This window comes from Saccoglossus kowalevskii, chromosome 11 (assembly GCF_978046115.1).
Source record: "Saccoglossus kowalevskii chromosome 11, keSacKowa6.1, whole genome shotgun sequence".
Classification (NCBI taxonomy): Eukaryota; Metazoa; Hemichordata; class Enteropneusta; family Harrimaniidae; genus Saccoglossus; species Saccoglossus kowalevskii.
The window spans coordinates 9,728,139-9,749,957 of record NC_140651.1 but is presented as its reverse complement, the minus strand read 5'-3'; the positions used below and the strand labels follow the sequence as shown (position 1 = coordinate 9,749,957).

At 34.2% G+C, this 21,819-nt stretch overlaps 2 protein-coding genes across 2 annotated transcripts in view; one reads left to right on the top strand and one right to left on the bottom strand.

Moving 5' to 3' along the window:
• Nucleotides 1-1,991: 1,991 nt before the first annotated feature.
• On the bottom strand, nucleotides 1,992-15,665 carry LOC100373351 (coiled-coil domain-containing protein 81-like). Its single transcript, XM_002732408.4, has 12 exons — nucleotides 15,475-15,665; nucleotides 15,287-15,348; nucleotides 14,637-14,793; nucleotides 13,668-13,924; nucleotides 11,008-11,087; nucleotides 7,729-7,913; nucleotides 6,290-6,774; nucleotides 5,905-6,012; nucleotides 5,145-5,314; nucleotides 4,573-4,651; nucleotides 2,970-3,196; nucleotides 1,992-2,370 (listed from the first exon to the last, which is right to left on the bottom strand). The coding sequence occupies exons 1-12, from the start codon at nucleotides 15,551-15,553 to the stop codon at nucleotides 2,106-2,108; spliced, it is 2,154 nt and encodes a 717-aa protein (XP_002732454.2). The 5' UTR covers nucleotides 15,554-15,665; the 3' UTR covers nucleotides 1,992-2,105.
• Nucleotides 15,666-19,020: 3,355 nt separating this feature from the next.
• Nucleotides 19,021-21,819, top strand: part of LOC102810039 (RING finger protein 17-like) — an 85,333-nt gene continuing 82,534 nt past the window's right edge. Inside the window, exons 1-2 of the mRNA XM_085505178.1 lie at nucleotides 19,021-19,241; nucleotides 20,829-20,950. Of these exons, the coding sequence (XP_085361304.1) occupies nucleotides 19,190-19,241; nucleotides 20,829-20,950 (174 nt within the window). The 5' untranslated portion in view covers nucleotides 19,021-19,189. The remainder of the gene's footprint in view (nucleotides 19,242-20,828; nucleotides 20,951-21,819) is intronic.

Here is a 21,819-nt window from a genome sequence, read left to right as displayed (position 1 = left end):
CATAGCGTTGATGGAAAAATTAATTCATTAGCCATGCAAATGTATTCAACCAAGGGAAGCAAGTAAAACACTGTTGATTACCAGTAGTTAGTTTAAAGCGGGGGAGTCGTCACCTGCGCATGTGTCAGATGGCCATAGCGTGTTTACAAACAAGCTTCTACCCATGAGCCTTTGCACTTTTAGCGTGTTTTATCAGCACTTGGGACTCATTCCTGTGCATGCGCAGTTGATGACCCTCCCACTTCAAATACAACACCCATGAACAGGTGTCTGTCGATAGCTGATCAAGAATTTCTTCACTGACTATACGTTTATTATAGAGCTCAGAAACTTTTGATTCTGAACACGCACGCACACATTTATTTGAAATGTGCCTCTGTTTCAACACACTTCCACACAATCTCATGTATTCTTGGACTGTAGCTATACCAGACTGTAGAACACAAACAACATTTCTTGTAAAACTCTTTATTATCCAGCATATTTACAACCATACATTATTTTCATTGGAGTCGATGTAGTCATATTTACAAACAGAAGACAGTATTGCTAGAAGCAGTAAATATATTAATCATTTCAACAAAGCAAACAAACCAAAGAATTCATGTACCGTGCGTAAAACTATTACACTTTTTCTAAAAGAAAAAATATTGCAAATCACTAATTACAGACATGATTCATTACTGAAAAAAAATAAAATTGTGCAAGACGATTCGTACAAAAAACCAAACAGATCCAGACACCGGGTTTCCAGTCGTTTCAAGATACCGGTAATAACTAATCTATGGTAATTAATTTAATACTGGTAGTTGTTATTAACTTGAATCATTTTGGAAGGAATGTGAAGAATGCTGAATCAGAATACAAACTTTTTACACACCGCTTGTTATGTATTACCGTACTACGGTAGATACAGTAAAAGAATATTAGAATTTTTTTTATGTAAATGGGACAAGGTATCACGTAGTAAATGATGCAGTACAACACAGTGTTTTCTCTAAACAACCGTGGAAGGTTTATTAAGCCGCCTGCTTATGGACGTGTTCTTAAACAGGTTTATAGCCATCTACTTTTCCAAAATCTGTGTTAAACAATACAATTTGACCGCTTACTTTTTGCTGTTAAACCTGGTATTGAACCTCATACTGAATATTTCAAAATGCAGTACATTTTCTCAAACCTTCAAGTCAAAATCAGCAGTGTAATAAGCTGAACCCTATCATGGAATAGATTCTCTACAGATAATCACAACTTAGTTGCGCATATCAGCGCCATTAACACAACAGTATAATTTTAAATAAATTAATTCTCCACAGAATTTGTAATTTCATACATTACTGTATTTGCAGTGTATGACTAGTCTTAAACTTATGAGCGCCAACGTCAACAACACCATTCACAAAATAAAATATTACATTTTCACAGATTTTTTTTCCAAACTTTTGATGTAGACCTGTAGCTGATAGGGAATTCTGACTATTTGGTTCAAAAATAATATGGAAAAATAATTAAAAATAGGTAAAATTTTGGTTGAAAAGATTTTGACACTCTAGGGGCTAACACATTGCCTTCACAGACATACCAAAATGAATGGAGGAAAAAGTCAGCAGGCAATGTCTTAACTAGCACAGGACATCGAGAAATATTAACTTAACTACTCAACACTGTAACGATAAAATGAAACAAAAAAAATAGCGAAAGCCTGTTTGTACCAAGGTAAGAACAGCCATAAACATATTGTAAGATAATGTATGATGATATGAAATAAAAGTACAAAACTGCTAGATGACTTTGTTATGGATACGGTTGGACGGACTACCGGTATTGGGGTTTTAATGCTGATGGACGGAATATACATGAAAAAAACGCAAAATTGGCACAGGCATGTTTCACACAGTAATACTAAAGTAAAAATGAACATGTGCAAAACAGCTACCAGTATTTCATATCAATCAAACCCCCTCTTCTCTACAAAATGTACAAAAGACATATTTGCGCGTTTCACTTTAATCACATGACTTCAAATTTGTTCACACTTAAATCTGATGTACATTGCATATGGTTAGAAAATTGTCTGTTGTTATGGTAACCTAAAACAACTGTTTTTACATTATTAGACGTGATCCAGGAATGTACCGAGACTCGCTCCAGATGTTTGATTCGCCACAGTTTTCCAGTCGCCGTTTGCACTGGCCGCATCTTTTGTATTTATCGCACTGTTCATGAAGCAACATTCCTGCACTGGTACCACGCATTCGCTCGTCGAAGTCACGATATTTCTTGGCTTCAAAGGCTTTCTTCCAATCAGACTCCAGAGACTTGCGCATGGTGAAGTTTCGTTCATGATGTGTAGCACGGTCGGCGATCAAACTAGAAAAAACAAATATGCAAGTCAGATTATTTTGATTATTCTGAATTGATGCGGCACTTTACCATAGTTATTATAACCTGTGTAATATGAGGTTATAACATAAAGACCACAAAAATATACTATTAGTGTAGTCAATGCAACCCCATACTGCCTAAGTGCTAACTTTCTGGTATTCTCATGATTGTACATCATTTTCCTGCTTGTAGTAATAAATTAATGAGAGATTATATCCCGAAATGGGAAAAACGTTTTGCACTGCGCACATGTTTACTGCATGACTACTATTTCTGTTGTCCATTATATCAAAAATAATATAAACAAATGTGAAATCAATTTTGTTTTAACCTTTTCACCACCAGTTCCTTCTTTTCATCACAAATTCACAAAATATTCCCATTTACAGTACTAGTCTGCACTTTTCATCAAAAGATTGAGACAAAAATAGCAAAGTTTTTTAGATAAAAAATTCAAATTGAAATATTGAAGAATATAAAAAAAAAAGTGCAGAATGATTTGGGTGAGAATTTTTTTATGGTGAGAAGGTTAACCTGCTGTACAATTATAATATGTATTCATCAAAATAATCTGTATTACTTACTCTCTTCGTGTTCTTTCCAGCATATCTACTTCTTCTCGCTGTGATCGCAGATGGCGTAGGATTTGATCTTTCTTCTTATTAGCTACAGTGTCCAGTTGCTCTTGATAAATTTCATGTGCACGACGGCGTTGGTCAGCCAGCTTTTCATTGGTGCAGTCATTCTTGCCAAATATAGGCTCTTTTGAATCAGACACCGCAGCAGGAAGAGGAAGTGGCTTGAACCGTACCTGTGTAACAAAAATGCAGTGGATGACAGACCTGTTAATTTTGCGCTACTAGAAAATCACGCAATTCGATGATTTCATGGCATTTGTGAAAATTTCGCAAAAGTTGCTGGCATATTCCATGTTGAAGGACCTCAGAGAATTTTCCGATGCTAAAAAATGTCATAATTTTGCAAAATTTAAGAAAATGTGTCTTTTTCTGTCTGTCAGTCCATATTGTGAATTCATGTTTATTTGCGACTATTTAACACTTTCAGAAATCAAGATTCAGCAAGTTGGGAATTCAAATTTCTTGCTATAGTTCGGCAATTACTAAATCTATGAATCCTAGAGACTTCAACAATGTTAAAAATATGGCTGCCAATGCACAACTCGTCTTTAATATTTTTTGCATATAACGTACACAGGTACACAAATGATTATCCAGATTTTTTTTATTCACACGTTCAAATGCCTCCATTCCAACGTTACCCATGCCATATAATTTGTGAATTCTAACGCATAGAAAATTAAACTTTTCCTACTACATTTGTGTAATAAATTGCTTAGCCACTATTACTTAAATGCACAATTAGCTAATTAATACTAAGCATTGTTTATAAAAGGAATTTGAATTTCCTCAAGTCAAACTTGATTTTAATCAACTCAAGTATTTAAATGTACCATCTCATTATTTGGTGATCCATAAAAGCATAATCCAACCTCCATATAAAGACCACCTGTCTATAAAGATCCTTAGGTAATAACTAAATGTAAATGAGGGGGACAATGTGCCCATCTCTTAGTTTACTGAAAATATATCTACTAAAACATGCAGAAAAAATGAATATTGCTAAATATACTTGTTTGCTTAGTCACTATTATTTAAATAACTTGTGCACCCTTCCTTAGGATATGTATATATATTATTTTTTCCAAATTAAATACTAAAATTTGTGATTTCAGATGCAGAGAAAATCAACTGAATCTGCCAACTATGCTTGATTGCTTAGCCACTATTATAACCTAACTAACTATATACTAACGGATCTGAAAGGTGATTCGCATCCTTTGTTGAATTGTAGAATGATGGTGGGTAGTGACAGAGACCCTAACAGTTTATTTTGAGGAACTAAGCTATCACTGCCTGACTGTCCTGGATCTGAGTCTCTGCTATCGCAAGGATCGGGTAAACCATTACGGATTGTAACCTAAGTACGGTGAAAATATGCAGGTAAGACAATAATACAATTATACATTAGCACTTTAAACTTCAATTGAAAATTAAACAACTCATTCTCAATTGATCCTCACAGATAGTGGTATTACATCATCACAGCCAATCGCTAGTGTTTGCTCATGTGTGACGTTTCATGCATTACTATCGATGGTAATCTTACCTGAGCTGATAGCGCTCTCTGATATGCATCACATTGCTCACGTTTTTCTTTCAGGTACTGTTCTCTTTGGAATGCTAGACTGTAAAACAAAATATTTAAATGCAAGCCAGATTAATAAAATGAAAACAATATTGTAAAACTGTCTTGATTGTATACAAGCTTGTAAACACTGATGTATGTAGTTAGTTGTATTATAATTAAAATCCTCTGAAATTACAGCACACCATGAATTGTATTAAAATAATCCCCAGTTACATTTGAAATATCAAAAAACCAGGACAGTTTGTGCTAATTTGGGAAAGCACAGGAGTTGGCGGCTGTATACTTCTCATTTTTGAATATTTCTCAATAATTTGTTTTTTGAGCAAAGCAACATAATTCCCCATTGGCTACAGGTCTTGATTGAATTTTTGAAAAAAATATGTAAAAATTTATGCGACAAAAGTTCACTTTGAAGTTCACCATATTTAAATGCTGATGTATTCAGTTTATACCAGTACTCAGACGCTTTATCTAAACATTGAAAAGGTGAATGAACTTGTAGAAATGTAGAATACAAACAATTCACTTACTCTTCAGCCAACTGAACTTGCTCTAATCTTTCTAAGAATTCTTTATCGTGTTTCCTTTTGATCTGATGAGCAGCTTTAGTGTCTACTTGCATGGACAGCTCTTGGGCTAACTCTTCTTGTTTAATGAATCTAGGTGGTGTAAGTGGACGGTTCTGGAAGATGTATGACCTCTGTGGAGAGAAGAACATCAATGTTTGCTGGAGTCAATAGAGGATAATGTCTGTACAATGTATCCATTTTTTGTTTATGGATTTTTTGTCTATTTTGTCATACATTTTAATCCATACATTTGTAAAACCATTTATTTTCATTGAAATTTTATTTTACTATTTTGATATTCTAAGCATATTCACTTTGTTTTAAATTATTGAATTTGTCAATGAAAATGAGTTTGTTATTTTACATTTTACTTGTCAGCAAAAATAGCAAAATTAATGTATTCACAGTAATACTGAGCTAAAAATGCCTGTGTCACACCACACAAGTAATCACATGGTGATTTGATGAACGATAACAATATGCAAATACCATATTTACTCTATTAGTAGTGCATCCAATAGAAGTGTATGCATTACTAATAGGATAAATACAGTAGGTGGGTAATGAATTTTTGTTTATGCATATGCATAGCATGAACCTTTCTAAGATGTATAACCCATGTTTATATTCACAAAGATCATTTAGGCTCAGAATTTATAAAAAAAAACATTGCTCAAAACACGGGTCATATACACAAACAGGATTGTTTGATAATACTTACATGGAAATCTACTGATCTTTCCCTCTTCTTGGCTTTAATTGCTTCTGCAACACCGAGATTGAATGCTGCTATTTTCTGACCTTCATGTCTATCACCAAAATTCTGAGCCTGAAAAAATAGATGAAATGAATATACCGGTAATAATTGCTCTGTTTAAGATTATAATGACTGTGAAGGAGTCTTTAAACCAGAAGATATTTAAATAATACGGCAGTAAAAATCTGCATAGTTAAAGCGCGGTGGTCGTCGTGCAGCGTGTGTTCGAATTTCATGTAAATAAACAATGTATTTTACACGTCACTATGATACGTCGTTGTATACGTCGCTATAAGTCCCATATCGAACAGGACGCGGCGCGACGACTTCCGCCCTTTAACAAACTTACTTGTTCTCTGATGATGGCTTCAGTGTCTTTCATATGTTGGAATTGTTGCAGTAATCTATCCTGCTCCATTTCTTTCCTACGTCGCTCGATTTCAAATGAGATAGGAATGTTGTGAAGGTCCCTCTGATGGCACAGATAACAGAGCTCCTGTCCTGCAAGAGCATGTCCACATGCCGTGGACGCAGGTGAAGGGGTTCTGAATCGAACACCGTCTGGTGTTGATACCCTGTGGATGGCATCATCTGCAGATTTAACTAATCGAGAGTTGCTGTAAACACGTGGTGGTCCGAGTGGTTCTCTAGGGCTGTGAGGCTTGCTATTTGGTGGTGATGGAGTCAAGCTGGAGTCACGAATGCCTTTAGGAATAGACTGGGATAACTGAGGTTGAATTAGATCATCTATAAGACTGATACCTGTTGCTTTAGCGGTTGGTACTAACTGTCTTGATGGATGCCTATTACTGCCTGAAGATGGCTTCTCAGCATCTATAATATGCAGAAATATATTATCAATATATGATTACATATGCAAATCAATTATAAATATATCATTAAATATGCACATAAGTTATAAATATATCATTACATATGCACATAAATTATAAACATGTCATTACATATGCACATTAATTATAAATATATCATTACATATGCACATAAATTATAAACATGTCATTACATATGCACATTAATTATAAATATATCATTACGTATGCACATTAATTATAAATATATCATTATATATGCACATACATTATAAATATATCATTACATATGCAAATAAATTATAAATATATCATTACATATGCACATTAATTATAAATATAACATTACATATGTACATAAATTATAAATATATCATTACATATGCATATACCGTAATACATGTAGATGCAATATATCCTTTTTACATGGAATATCCCCAGTACACCAACAAGTACAGGACATTCTACATGATCTACAACTAATGGACAACTTTTCTTTCAGCCATAGATTCTAACATGGCCAGCAATATCTAGGCAACAATGTTTGAAATACCAGACATGCAAGGGATCTATTGAGCGAAAAACTCTCACCAATTTATGTGTAAAGAATCTAATTGATTTTAGGATAAAGCATTAATACCGAGGCTGCCACTGGGAATCACTTTGTTACGAATGATTGACTCTGCAACATTAGTACACAATAGTATGTTCATTGTCAAACCTTAGTGTATTAGATTTTCCACCTGAACTACACATGTGTGACATAGGCTGATTGAAAGCCACTCAAGATAGATAAGTGAAATCCTTGTATCTGTGAAAGGCATCCACTCAGATCACTTCGTATCTGAGCATCCACACATGAACTATTTTCTATTTATATGTACTGTGTGAAATCAGGGTGTAATTCATTTATAATAAGTGATTTTTTTTAGATAAATGTATTTTCTGTTCATACCTTCTTCTGTCGCTTTCTCTCCTTCCACTTTCCCTTCTTCTTCTTCCTCTTCAGTTTGCGTTGCTGAGGTTTTCTTTCCCTCATTCTCTTCAACATCCTCGTCAGCCTCTTTGATTGCTGGCATGGTTCCTGCTTCTTTTTTTTCATGTTCATCAGGAGCGAAGCCATCCTTAGTGGCTCCAATTCTATAAATGAAATAATATAATACATTATTATCATTGGAAGTCTATAAAGACTTCCCGGTGAGTATAATAATTTAAAATTTTTAAGTGACAGTATAGCAGGGATTGAGTAGATTTTAAAGATCCAAGGCAAATCTATAGTTTTTCATTTTTCTATGTTCATAACATCGCTGTATTGGTTCGACTATACTGGGATAATTATTTTGTTAAAACACTATGACTACCGCATACATCATCAAAGCTTGCCAACAATGTATGCAATATCATTTCTATGATAGTTTCCACACAGTTCATTTAAATTTTGCGATGAAATCACGGTTTAAACTGAATTAACTCCCTGTACTGGATGTCATTCAGCAGAGATTGTAAGTAATGTTGTCTACACTATTTAACATGCGTCAGTATTTTCATGCATTTGATATATTGATTTGTGAGTTAATTTCAGGGTTAGTCCAATGAAATCCTGGGGCTTGAAAGACCAAAATTAGGGATTTACAAGTATGATATGACATGTTTTTTTCATTTTCCATTTTAGCTAGATCTAAAATCTTTAAAAGAAAAATCAGTCTGAAAACTGTTTTCCCTCAAATCTTCCAAGCTCTCCCCCAGAATCAAATTTGGTTCTACCCTGTAACCCTTGCAATGTGTATGCAAGCAGTGCTGCTTAATCTCAGTGCATGTGAATTCCTTGTATCCTGATCATAGCTCAAAAATACTTCATATCAGTATGATGTCATGACAACAAAATTGTCTACAATTTTAAACCAATCAAAAGATCAACAAATACTAGAAGCCACAAACTTGGGGAATTTGTTTTTTAAGGTCTAATTCATAATAAAAAGACAACTATTAAATTGAAAACACATATAATAATTAGTTTTAAGGGTTCTCACAAACTGCTTCTTTTCTACTGTCGCTGTTTATACTGTAGAATACTTTATTTTCGCTTGGAATTTATTTTCGTGGAAGAGATGATTTCGTGAAAATAAAATCCAGCGAATATACTTTTTTTCCAATATTTCACATTCAACTCATCAAAAATGAGTAAAAATAAATTCCATACAAAACACCCAAAAAGCCTTTTCAGTGAAAATTAATTCCAGCGAAAATAAAGTATTCCACAGTAATTATTTTCAAACATGGATGCCTGAATTCATCTTAGCAATATTCTGCTTCGTTGACAGTTAATAAACTTTACACATCGTATGATGTAGCATTCTTTGTAATCAAATCACGCTACAATTACCAGCGCAAACCACATACATTGCTAACGTGTCAAGACTCAATAAAATCAAATATACCGTAGCAATGAAAAGCACCCTATCCCAAGCATTGCTGTATTTCAACATGCATACAATAAGATTGTATATAGAATAAATAATTAATGAAAATTTATCAAAATTTCATTTTTTTAATACTGTAAAATGACTAATTTTCACTTGGTTTAAATTTCGCCGATTTACCATTTCAGGCATATTCAGTGGGTTTTAATTTAGCGCATTTTCTAGTCAGCGAATTAAGCAAAATTAAAACGCAGTGAATAATTAACCCCTTTACAGTACTAATCGACTGCAATGTTCTTTTTTTCACAAAATAGATAAATTTACACAGCTTATGTAAGTTAAAGTGTGCTCCAATTAGTGGAAACTGAAAATATGAATAAAAAAACTAATAATACAAATACACTACTCCTAACTGGAATGAGTATATTATATAGAGATTAATTGTTTGTAATTTCCTAGATAAGTCGTTAGGCGTTACCAAGGGAAACTGTTAGCAACAACTTGACATGAACGGAAGCTGCGCAATTGTGTGACAATCTACAAATGCCCGTTAAGCACAATTGTCAGGAAGAAAAAACAAGCCTTTTCACATTATACACTGGAAAAAGGAAATCTCATTAAAAAAAGAAAGTCACAATCCAACAGGAAATTGAGGGATTACATTGCAACTGTTGCTAGATGAACAAAAAACTAGAACTGCTGTCAACAATAGGTTGGTAACGTCAACAATGAACGTGTTCCAACGAAGTAGGTATTTTGCACAGCGGGATAACGCGCTATAAATGTTTATCATTCCTTCACTTGTCCATCAAGAAAGGTACACAATGAATTATAGAATGCTGAATAAGAAAGGGTCTAATGTACTTAACTAATGTACTATAAACTAAACATTGGCTTTGACAACAAGCTGAAACCGAGCGTTTATCTCAAGTGTGGTTGTTGCCATAGCGATTACTCTATCATTTATTGGATCAATGTGATATCTTTACTAGTCTATTGTTTCGTGTGTATAAACCACCTAATTGATCTGTCATGTGTTATGGCTACAGTACAGCATGCATAGGAATTCAAATTGTTGATCTTTCAGATGTTGGAAATTGAGATGTCAGAAATCTCACAAATTGATTGCTATTCCAACTACAGATTGTAGAGAGATTTAATTGAATACACTAAATCTGATCACGATAATTCTTTTCATCTCTATGTTGAAAATAACACCAAGCTGACGTTAAAATAATTTGATATATGTTCACTCAAAGCCGATTTTAATCTGATTATTTTGATTTAGTTTAGCACCATGCAGTTTAATGCAATTACCAGATATGATATATGTTAATGTTTATTCATGCAACCAGCCACCAAGCGTACTATAGTACTATTGCTAAACACTACAGCCACCAGAGGTCACAAAACGGGTGAACTTACCTCCTAAAAAGGAGATAACAGTCAAATTAAAAGGAATGAAAAAACAAAAAAATAAAATCAATCAGCATGCAATTATTATTGATTCATTAATAAATTAATTAAACCCACATGGAATGTCACAGCATGATAGTTTATTAGCACAGGGGGTCACACAGAGCTGGCGATTTAGAATTACGATTTAGAATTATGTCTGCGAGTAAACTTGGATTCTTTTGACAGGCGATTAGCGCATAATATTATAACTCATAACAACAATAGTCAAAAAATTATATCACTGTCAGTAATTTGATAATAGGGTTCCTGCACAATCAAAATATTGCTATTCAAATTAGAGAACATGGTATAAAAGGGGAGGGAGAGATCAGGGGATGAGGAGTACTTGTACGTACCTCGGTAGCACCAATGTGTTAGTTGTGTAAGGTCTGCAGTAACTGGCTCTAGACATAACAGAATCAGCAGTATCAGGTCTCTGTAAAAACAATAAACAAGCAAAGATGTTAATTACTGATAATAATTTGGTGAAATTAATAATAAATCATGAATAAATTCCCTCTATTTTATTTTATTTGTGTAAAGCTCAATATAGTCAGATTATATTCAGTCTTAAGATGGTGCCATATAAAACTACAGTATATCGTATATTGTAAAATGACTAATTTTCACTGGGTTTAAATTTTGCTGATTTACCATTTCAGGCATATTCAGTGGATTTTATCATTTAGATAATGTGTTCTATGCTAAGTTTTACATATTCACTGGGTTTTAATTTAGCGCATTTTCAAGTCAGCGAAATAAGCAAAATTAAAACCCAGTGAATAATTAACCCTTTTACAGTATACCACGGGTACATAATAAATATCATAGATTTCAATTAGCATGGATTTATATAGTTGACTTAAAACACAGCTGTTCATCTCTGAGAGAATATGTTGCTCTGACAAAAGAAAACATACAATTTGGGATCAAATTTGTCATAAATATAACCAAGCAAGTTTGAGATTATTTGGAATGTAAATTGAACCGTTTAAACACCACAGTCTTCCTGCCTAATTGCACTATATTTCTTTAAAAGTATATAATAAATTTATTTGTTAAACTGTGATAAAATAGACATAACTTTCGATTACCTGCATGGATACATGCATTTATCTAAACTATTGAAAACAATATGCAAAAAGTTTTTTGGGGTTTATTTTGTGAAAAAGAATTTGGGTATTGGTATTTTACAATTTATTTGATTCACTAAATAGAAGTTAACCCTAGAAATAATAAAAGGTTATTATGCCCCCTGTATACATAGTCCTATTATTGTCATAGTAAATATATGGTAATTAAAGCAGAGTACGAGTAAAGGTGATATATACAGAGTGAATGCGAGTTTATACACGGTCTATGGCCTATTCAACCTGTGTTGTATGTTTCAATCACTTTTCTGCTATGCACCAATGACAATGCAATTTAATTTAGCCATCTTGTGTATATCGCAACAGTGTTGGAACTAATTGCTTTTCTATTTTTTTTCTTTCAAAATTCAGTCAGGCTTGTCACGTCTGCATTTAACGATTTATTTAAGATGTCTTTCTTCAATTCTTAAAGTAAACCCACATTTTTTTTGGAATTTTTTTTATGAAGATTTGTAGCCAATATAGAATTATAAAAAATAAACAAAACTATGCAAAACTAATGGTTCTGAAATAGTTTATGATTTGCAGCTTTTAATACAAGATTTAGTTTACCTCTATACAAACAATTGAAACTGTACTTTAAAAAATATTTATTATATTAATATAATTTAATGTCTTTATTTTTATGAAATTAGTTTAAGATTTTTCTCTTGTTCATACATTATTAATGTTTCAAAAGCTGTATGTTAAATTAATTTATGATTGATGTCTCAGTGATTGAACCATAACATTAAGTCAAGACATCAAATATTCAGCAAAAGACATTATTTCTATATATAAATAATTAATTATCAAACAAATTACCACTTCAAGTTAATGAAAACAACAGCGTCACTTGGCAGACTAATCTGTCTGGCTCACCTTTAATGGTATGTATGTTCATATTGCAAACAATACTTTAGTATCACATGACACATAGTTGTAGCAACCCCAATCCTCATTGGTATGACTTATAAGTGATATTGACTGATAGTACAAAGTGTTGATTCATTAAAAGAAAATGTGATCTGAACTGTCTTCATAGACAAGATTGAATTTGAAGATTAATTTAACTTTACCGGTAATGACAGTTTCAAAAGTGTTTTTTTTTTTTATTTTATTGCTATGCAATACTACCAGACCTTAGGCATTATGTGTGTATTTACAAAATAGAAAATCAAACTAAAAACATTTCTGTTCTAAATTTGATAAGGACATAAGTTTTGTTATTGTGTTTTGATTTTGATTTTTGAGAAATTTTTTTTTTAAATTTTGAAAATATCTGGGCCTAACTTTTACATTATTGCAGCATCTTGCCCTACTATACCATACCTTATTTGTTGTATTAGAAGCGCACATTTATTGTATACTGGATTGTTAAAATCAGGGATTGCGTTAACCCCATATTTTGCATCCCAGCCTCCAATTATTGAAGAGGGACCCAGTTTTTCAGGCAAGCTGGGGTCCAATCTCTAATAAAGTTATCCAGGGTCAAATTTCTATTTCTTAAAATTTTGTAAGTGGGACTCGTCTTGCCGAGACACTAGCGCAAACCCTGTAAAATATAACCTGTTTTGACCATAGACACACCTGTGCTATTAATGTAAGTGCATGCTACTAATAGAACAAATACAGTAATTGCATTGTGTTAATTATTCAAATTCAGAGTTGAGCTGTTTATATATAATCTATTGTTTATGGGTTAATAGCAAAGCTTTTTAACTCCACTTCATGCCACTATCTAAGTAATCAAGGCCTCCAGACTACAGGTCCTAAGAGATTACCAGATAGGATCAGTTACCAGATAGGATCAGTTACCAGTAAGGTAACCCAACAATGTGTCAATATACTGTTGTCATAATAGCCAATACTCAGTGAACACTTACATTTCTAAGTGCATCATTCAACCGTCCGCTTCCATCCATCATCTGTATAAAATCTTTATAAAACTTCATTTTCACTTTACCGTCTCTGACAGACAAACGGCCAATACCGCAAAATGTAAATTCTACATTTCTACGTGCACCGACAGCACGAGACAACGCTTGAAGAACTTCCTTGACGCACCCCTCAACAGTGTCTCTGTCAAATGGACCCTCGGTTGATAAGGCAGAAAAGTTGAGTTGCATTATTGGAATTTGCCCTTGGGAAGAAAAGTAAAATGTAAATGATTAATAATCAGTGTTAAAAATGTATATTTTTAGGATTTGTTTTCTATACAAACTATTCAACTTATAGTTGTACTTGCTAACCATGTAAAAATCCATTTTATAACAGTAAGCATAGACCCTTTGGGGTTAGGTTCTATGCACCGGGTAATTTTTTACAACAAAATAAACCTGTGATTAAATTAGGAATAATTGAAAAATATCATTTAACAATTGTTTTTATTTTGAAATTCATTGAAAAACAGGTAAATAAATCAGAATAATATACACATTCCTATGAGCAAGCTGGGGTAAGAATAGTAACAATCTATTGATATTTGCATTATTTTCATAATCATATTTATTATTATCAAATACCAAAGTTTGATTTATTTTTATTTTAGTATACTGTAGAATACTTTATTTTTTTCCTATATTTTATTTTAATCTCATCCAAAATCAGTGAAAATAAATTCCAAGCAAAATGCCCAAAATACCTTTTCAGCGAAAATTAATTCCAGCGAAAATAAAGTATTCCACAGTAGTACACTTTGATAATACTATAGTATATTATCTAGCCAGAAAATTGCTCTAATGATTGAAAAAAACAAACAATAAACAAGTTCTGATTTTCTCAGCTTAATTAAAATATATTTTAAATTATATTTAAATAAATATTATTTGAATTTTTCTTGAATGATTGCTTACCTGTAGTGTGGTGTTTAGTGTAGTTCAAACCATGTGTCATGGCAAACTTTTCTGACAGAATGAAAACTGGTCTTTGAATTAGAATAAATTTGTTGTTGCCGATATCCAACTTCTTCTGAGTGAAAGTAAAAGTTCCAAGGCCTGGGATTTGCACACCCTGAAAATAAATTGAAAATAAATTAGACATAATAAAATTAAAAAATGTTAAAATATCTATACGAGTGTCCCAAGCAATAACAATAATAAAATACAATTTACAGACAATGCATTCCATTTACAATCGCATATCATTTATAAATATCCTTAATTTTGTTTATTGATATATAATCAACAATATAACGTTATTGCAAATTAGGTCTGTTGACTAAAAAGTGGGTTGGGTACCCGTGGTTGGGTACCCGTGGTTGTGAAACGCGCGTCGCTGTCATAGATGTACGAATGATTAAAATATCTACTCGAAATAAACGTAAAAATTGTCTGGTCCAGTTTGTAGATGATGAAGACTAGCGAACAAAAGATTAATGGCTTGGGGTCTCAACACTAACTACAGTAATATAATCCTAAGAACGTCCGTCACAAAACAAACAGTAGACCAAGTAATCTGTTTTAGACGAAGCCCGAAGGTCGAGACAACCAGAAACAAGATTTACCTTCTGCATAGACATTTGCTTTTCAACATACTGCGATACGTTGTCCCAAACGCTGACAACATCTGTAAAAAGAGAAAATAACGAGAGTTAGGTTTAAGTATTGCATGTATGGATGCATTCGACTTGAAAATAAAGCAAGCGGCAGAAACCCGCCATGTTGAAAATCACCTGTGGCACTCTTCACTTACCTTCGTCGGTCAACTTCGGTATCGTCGAAAATCTGTTTTTCTTAGCCTCCGAAACCAACGCATGCATAACGTCCGTCATGTTGAAAAGCTAAAAAATGCCGGCCGAAAGCCTGGCGTGGTGTTAAACTGGCCAAAACTAACACAAGTGTGTCAAGTTATGAGTAGAAAATTGTACAGCTGATTATAATACATGGAGTACCAATGTGTTGGTTTCCATTGTCGACGACATACATACACAACGTTACCATGACCACATTTGATACGCGATCCGTTGAGGGCGCGCATCAATCACATATGACCTCGCTTATTCAAGAATCGGAGGTCACAACGCTTATGAATATGGACGTTAGTCCGTCCATTGTACAATAAATAGACTATATCTATGTTCAGTTTGTATGTTGTTGTTTTTTATTTGTGGGGCGGAATTTCGTTCTGTTTAGTATAGTCGCTGGTATCAAAAATATGCGTACCGACTGTACTCCTAAATGCACGATTTTTTATTGATTGCATATTTTATTTTACCTCCAATTATTCAAATTATTCAACAGACTCGATTGAAAGTTAGATCACATGTAATGGATCAGGTGGTTGTGAAAATTAATTATTTGTGACATATGCGTTTTTCATTGAATTGGGAAACAACATCTTGGAACATACGAATGTCATATTCTATACTTACACGATATACGCGTTTTTCCTGCAAAGTGGCCCGGATAATCCCTGTGCTAGAGAAGTCTGCCAGTTCCGACGACTGGCCAAACCATAAACAGAAACAATCAGAAAACTCGGATTTAAAGATGATTGGGGTTTTAGCAGTCCCTCGGTGGAGCTGTGATTTAGTTTTTCCTCTAGCGGAATTAAATTTGACTAATTCAAAATGGATTGAATAAATACAATTTTAATATCATTTTGGTGTTTTTTTTTTTTGTTCGTTTTATTATTTCTGGTGGGACTAGATTGATTTAAATTCGATTTTTCATATTTTTCCTGGCGGATTCTGGCCCAGACTAAATAAATCACTTAAATCCGATTTAAATCGATATCGTTTTTGTTTGGTCATAAACAACCTTTAATTTTAAAATGATCCATTTTGGTGTTTTTTTGTTTTTTTTATTTCTTGGTGGGACTAGATTGATTGAAATTCGATTTTTCATATTTTTTCTGACGGATTCTGGCCCAGACTAAATGAATCATTTACATCCGATTCAAATCCAAATGAATTTTAACAGCGACCTTTTGATGAGTACAGGTACTTTAATGATAACGCATAACCCGTGATATTTAGTTGTAAAAGTTAGTGGCCTTCCAAACGGTTCTTAGCCATAGTAAGTAAATATACCTATTATTTCGGGCATGAATCGAAGGAACCTCCTAAAAATGGGGTTTTATGATACTGAAGAAAACAGTGTGATATAATAAAGAACTGCACTCGTTTGCACCATAGACCTCAGAATAAAGTTAGGTAATAACTTTACAATTAGACCGGCCTTTACATTGTATCAGGGTTATTGACTGTGTGATCAAAATAGCTTGCTTGTCGGACTGTAACATTTACTGTAAATGTTCTACAAACGTATTGACTCAGTGACATAGTACCGTGACGGGCGTAACTTTCACCGGGGTAGTGGTTACATTGCCTTTTTGCGCCACGTATTACTAAAATAGAAGACCCGGCGACTAATAATCTATTAAGTTTTCAGAAATTAGTGTATTGTCGAATCTTTCAGTGAAAGCAACAGTTGGCTGGATAAGGCATAATTTGACCCAATATTTTTCACAGTTCTCAGGCACAGCGTTCAACCGCAGTTAGCGAAAGACGACATTGTGTACTGTCACAATAAAAAAACGTGCTAAAATATATATGTTGCTGTCTAAAACATAATGTTCTAGTAGAAACAAGAGTGCTCGTCATACCCACACTTGCAAACGTTGGTATCTGCTCAGTGGCGGCGACACGTGGGGGCGGTGGGGGCGGTCGCCTCAAAAAATAGGTCGTGGGGGACTCGCCCCACGATAAAATAGGGTGAAACTCTTATCTATATTTGTCACTAAAATCCACCGCAACTGTCGGTAGAAATGCACACCGTGCAGCCCTTGTGCGAAAGGTCTTAACACCTTCTGCACTTGAATTTGCTCCCCAAAATGCAGGAAAGCAGCGTTTCAGAGGGTCTAGATTTCATTTTTTTCCAGGAGAGCATGTCCTGCCCCCAAAAGGTTAGTAACGATTTGTCATATGCATATTTTCAATGTCCACATTAAAAAAATCACAATGAGTTTCGATTTTACGATTTGCTGTCGCGGCCTCTAGCTTGCACCCCAGTCTCGCTACACCCGGGAAAGTGGTCACGCTTACACCCACCCATACCTTTACGGTGGCTTTTTAGGGCCATTGACCATTTTTCCAATTTCTGACATTTTCACTTGTATTTTCCTGCTTTTTTTCCTATTTCCGAAATTAGTTTTCTGCTTTCATTGTGAATTTTCTGCTTTTATTTCGAATTTTCGACATTTTCACCAGTGGAAATACTGGTGAAAAAGTCGAAAATTCAAAATAAAAGCAGAACAATTCTGGAGAAAATTTCGGAAATTTGAAAAAAAACAGGAAAATACAAGTGAGAATGTCAAAAATTGGAAAAATCGTCAATGGCCCTAACAAGCCACCGTATACCTTAGTCGCCAGAGGACGTTTTTTTTTCAGAAAAAGGTGTTTTATACCGCACATATTTATAAAGGTCTGTTAGCCATGTCGAATAAACTATTCCCCCATTATTGTACAATACCATGAAAGGTATTGATTGAATACTAGTACATCTTTCGTTATAGAAAATGTTTGATACAATACATACAAATGGTGATATTCGTGGAAACAGTTCAGGTATATCACGGGTATATATTGCCTATATTCGACGTAATAAATAGAGGGGACAAATTTATCAGATTTTTTCAAGTTTGTTTCAAAAATGTTACATAGTCATTAATTTGAACACATGTCAATAATTGGCATTTTTTTAAAAGAATAAACTGCCTGAAAAAATGGAAAAAGATATACATTTTGAAACAATTTACAATGAAATGCATGTTAAAGCATTATTTAATAAATAAAAAAAAATAGAAATCATTTGAATTTTCCAATAATTTGCGTCAAGCATCTTATAAGTAACCTCAGACCACTTATGTTTTTCCATCATGTGCAACCGAACACAACTTGGGAAATGATACAGAACTTTTTTTTCAGGACGATTTCATTATTTACGACAAGAATGTTTTATCTGAGAGAAATAAATATGCTCTCTACAATACTAGTATCTGATAACGAATCATGCAGTGACAATACAAGCCCCTAATGCCAACAAGAGCGCCCTCGCCGGGTCTACTCGTCGATGTTAGTGCGAATCGAAAAATAAATGCCCGCCGCTTTACGAACTGTTGTACAGTTGATGGAAATAGTTTGTCTGAGATCGTTGGTTCGGAAACAATATCACAAATAACTAAAATAATAAACGCATACGTGTTATTAAAACCAGAAAATAATTTATTTCGCCGATGGTTGCCGAAGTTTACCGAAGATGCTGTCGCACACGAGTGTCATGCGCACGTTGGAGCTAAGTGAGTTTATGATGGCGAAAAGAGACTGCTATTTTTAGCGTAATTTGGTGACCAGATTAGTTAAGTAATGCCAGCATTCATTTTTATTTGAATACAAACACAAAGAATTATGCAAAGAAGTCCGACTTGTCCTAACTGCTGCCATAATTTCGGAACACAAGGTAAGTTCGTGTACAGGATCGATCGTGTCCACTTCTCAGTCTAGAAAATAGTTCAGCTTCCTTACTCGGCTCCGACTCGCATTCGAGGTAAACTGACCATAAATAACTTTACTGGTAGTGGTACGCTTACAACGAACATTTCGTTATCCAGTATCTAGTCCAAACCCCAAATGCAACCCAGATGTTTTACGTAGACATCAAATGAAACCTTAAGTGTTGTGGCTTAGTGGTAGGACGACCAGACATGAGTCAAAGTTGAAAATCGTCTGCCTGACAGACCGAAACGAAGACAAATAACTGACACGTGTTGTAATTTAAAAAAAAAAAAAACAAAAAAAAAAAACTGTTTTTGGCATAGGTGTGGATGAGAGTGTCACGCGAGTTTGAGAGTTTCAATGGTTCACGTCGCCATTGATTTACACTGGTAAATAATTATTTTAACAATATTCTAAACCCCAAATATCCTGGAAATCATGGCCAGCCATTCAGAGTGCCCTTTCCAGATCACTTTAGAATCGCTATGAAGACTGCACAGAATTCTGTGTCATCACTGATTGGCTGTCTTCATGTACACTATCATGGGAGCTCGCATACGCCGACTGATCCAAATGTAAGGCCGGCCCACATCCATCCAGTCCGATTCACTAGTCGTTGATTTTTCCCAAGTCTTGTGATATTAGACAGCATCTACACTGAACCCCAGACCATTGCCGAAACGTCACTAAATCTTTGAAATAACAGACACCTATCCCACCCCTAATCCTAATTTAGACCCCCCACACTGTACAATCCTTAATTATTTAATCCATTTCTTGCGCAATTAATAAAGACTGCAATAGCACTTTGCCTACTGACACATTTTGGCTATCCATGGAGTTGTGTTAGTATGACAGGACCCTTTTATAGATTTATTTTCTGATGTGTTAGGAAAAATTGTGTCACTTCGCTGGACCCACCACACATACAAACACAAATTATTTTACATATGTTTCAAATGCACTGTAGCAATTTTAATGTACCGGCCAACACATTGGCACAATGTAAACAAACATGAAGTGTAAAAGATCGATCCTCTTCCTAGATAACACAGATTATCAAGACTGTATTTTCATTGGGTCAATGGCTGCTTACTGAAACACCATTACAAAACCTGCTATAGCTAAATTGGGTAGGTGCAGAGCAAATTTTTGCACTCTGTTAAACAAAACACTAACTATTATTGACCAGAAACTTAATTTATCTGTAAAAAATGTTGTATAATTTAGCACAATTTGGTTAAATTGTTGTGCAAGTTAAGTCTCATTTGATTTGCCTCCTAGATTGATAAAATTCCAAGAGTCTTAAGGTTTATTTGGCATTAAATTCCTATTCTCAGGTTAGAAGTCATATAATCAGTCACTGTATACCAATGCATTTTGTCAAACTGCAATATAGACAAACACAGCTTTCAGTAAAAAGTATTACTTACCATTGCAAAAAACTTTGAACTCTTGCCAAACCTGACACATAATGCTTGTATTGTACTAGTTTGCTTGAAAATATGCATCAGGTGGTCACAAGTCTTCAAATGAGCTTGTTATTTTGCAGATCCATCAAGACCACATGGACCACGTTTGCCATTACTGCTACAGTGTGGTCACACCCTTTGTGAAGGTTGTATCACAAAATTAGGAAAGCAGAGAAAATCTATACACTGTCCAAAGTGTGACGTAAGTCTTCTATTCATATTGTATCTTACCTGTGAACCCTTTTGTTAAAATGCTCAACAAATCACCTGCTTACAACATTTTTGCTATTCATGGCTATTCATCGAGGCTTTCAGCAGGTGGGTTGACACAAAAAACAGTACATCATAGGAAAGAGTTCCTTAAGACCCCCTCACCCTAGCTGTGGGTTCACAGCTCTTCTTTTGATGGTATTTTAGTCATTTCTGATATATTTTGTGTCATTAAATGTTCAGGTAGTAGGACTTTTATCAAAATAAAAAAGCTAATAAAAGTCGACAAAAGCAAACGTTTTCTCGCATCACACAATCGATGCTATTGCCAATCGATAATGTTTATTAAACTCTCACCAAAGCCAAAACCGTGACTTCAGGTGCATGTGTATACTGCCCACAGTTTTGAGAAATGTATAAATAAATGTCTTTCTATGCAAACTTGAATTCCATGCAAAACAGCCAATAATAGCAGACGACCACTTCCTGGCAAAGTAATTTTGTCCTCGTTTGACCTCAAGGAAATAGCTGTCACTAGAGTTATGTACGTTTTTTTTTGTCAGATATTTTTGGGCGCAGTTTTCGCGCTGGTGAGTGTTCAATAGACATACATACATGCATAAGTAACCCGAAGTGAAATGAGGGATGGACACTGAATTACCGTAACAGGGTTATGCATAAGGGGCCCTAAGGAATTTTTCCCTCATCTTAATTTATCATTTAGATTTTTTTTTTATGTTGAGTCAGCACTTTTAATTTGCACGTTGTCAAATGGATCGAATATTGGAAAAAACAACTCATGCACATTTATTCAAGGAATCAAAATCTTTTATAACCTTTTTCTGCATGTGTATTTTATTT

Bases quoted from the DNA above. Each gene is read 5' to 3' on its own strand.
- LOC100373351 (XM_002732408.4), bottom strand. From the start codon at position 15,553: ATGACGGACGTTATGCATGCGTTGGTTTCGGAGGCTAAGAAAAACAGA. The intron at 15,349-15,474 runs GTAAGTGAAGAG...CTCTTTTTACAG, and splicing joins ACCGAAGTTGACCGACGAAG to ATGTTGTCAGCGTTTGGGAC. The intron at 14,794-15,286 runs GTAAATCTTGTT...ATTTATTTTCAG, and splicing joins AGCAAATGTCTATGCAGAAG to GGTGTGCAAATCCCAGGCCT.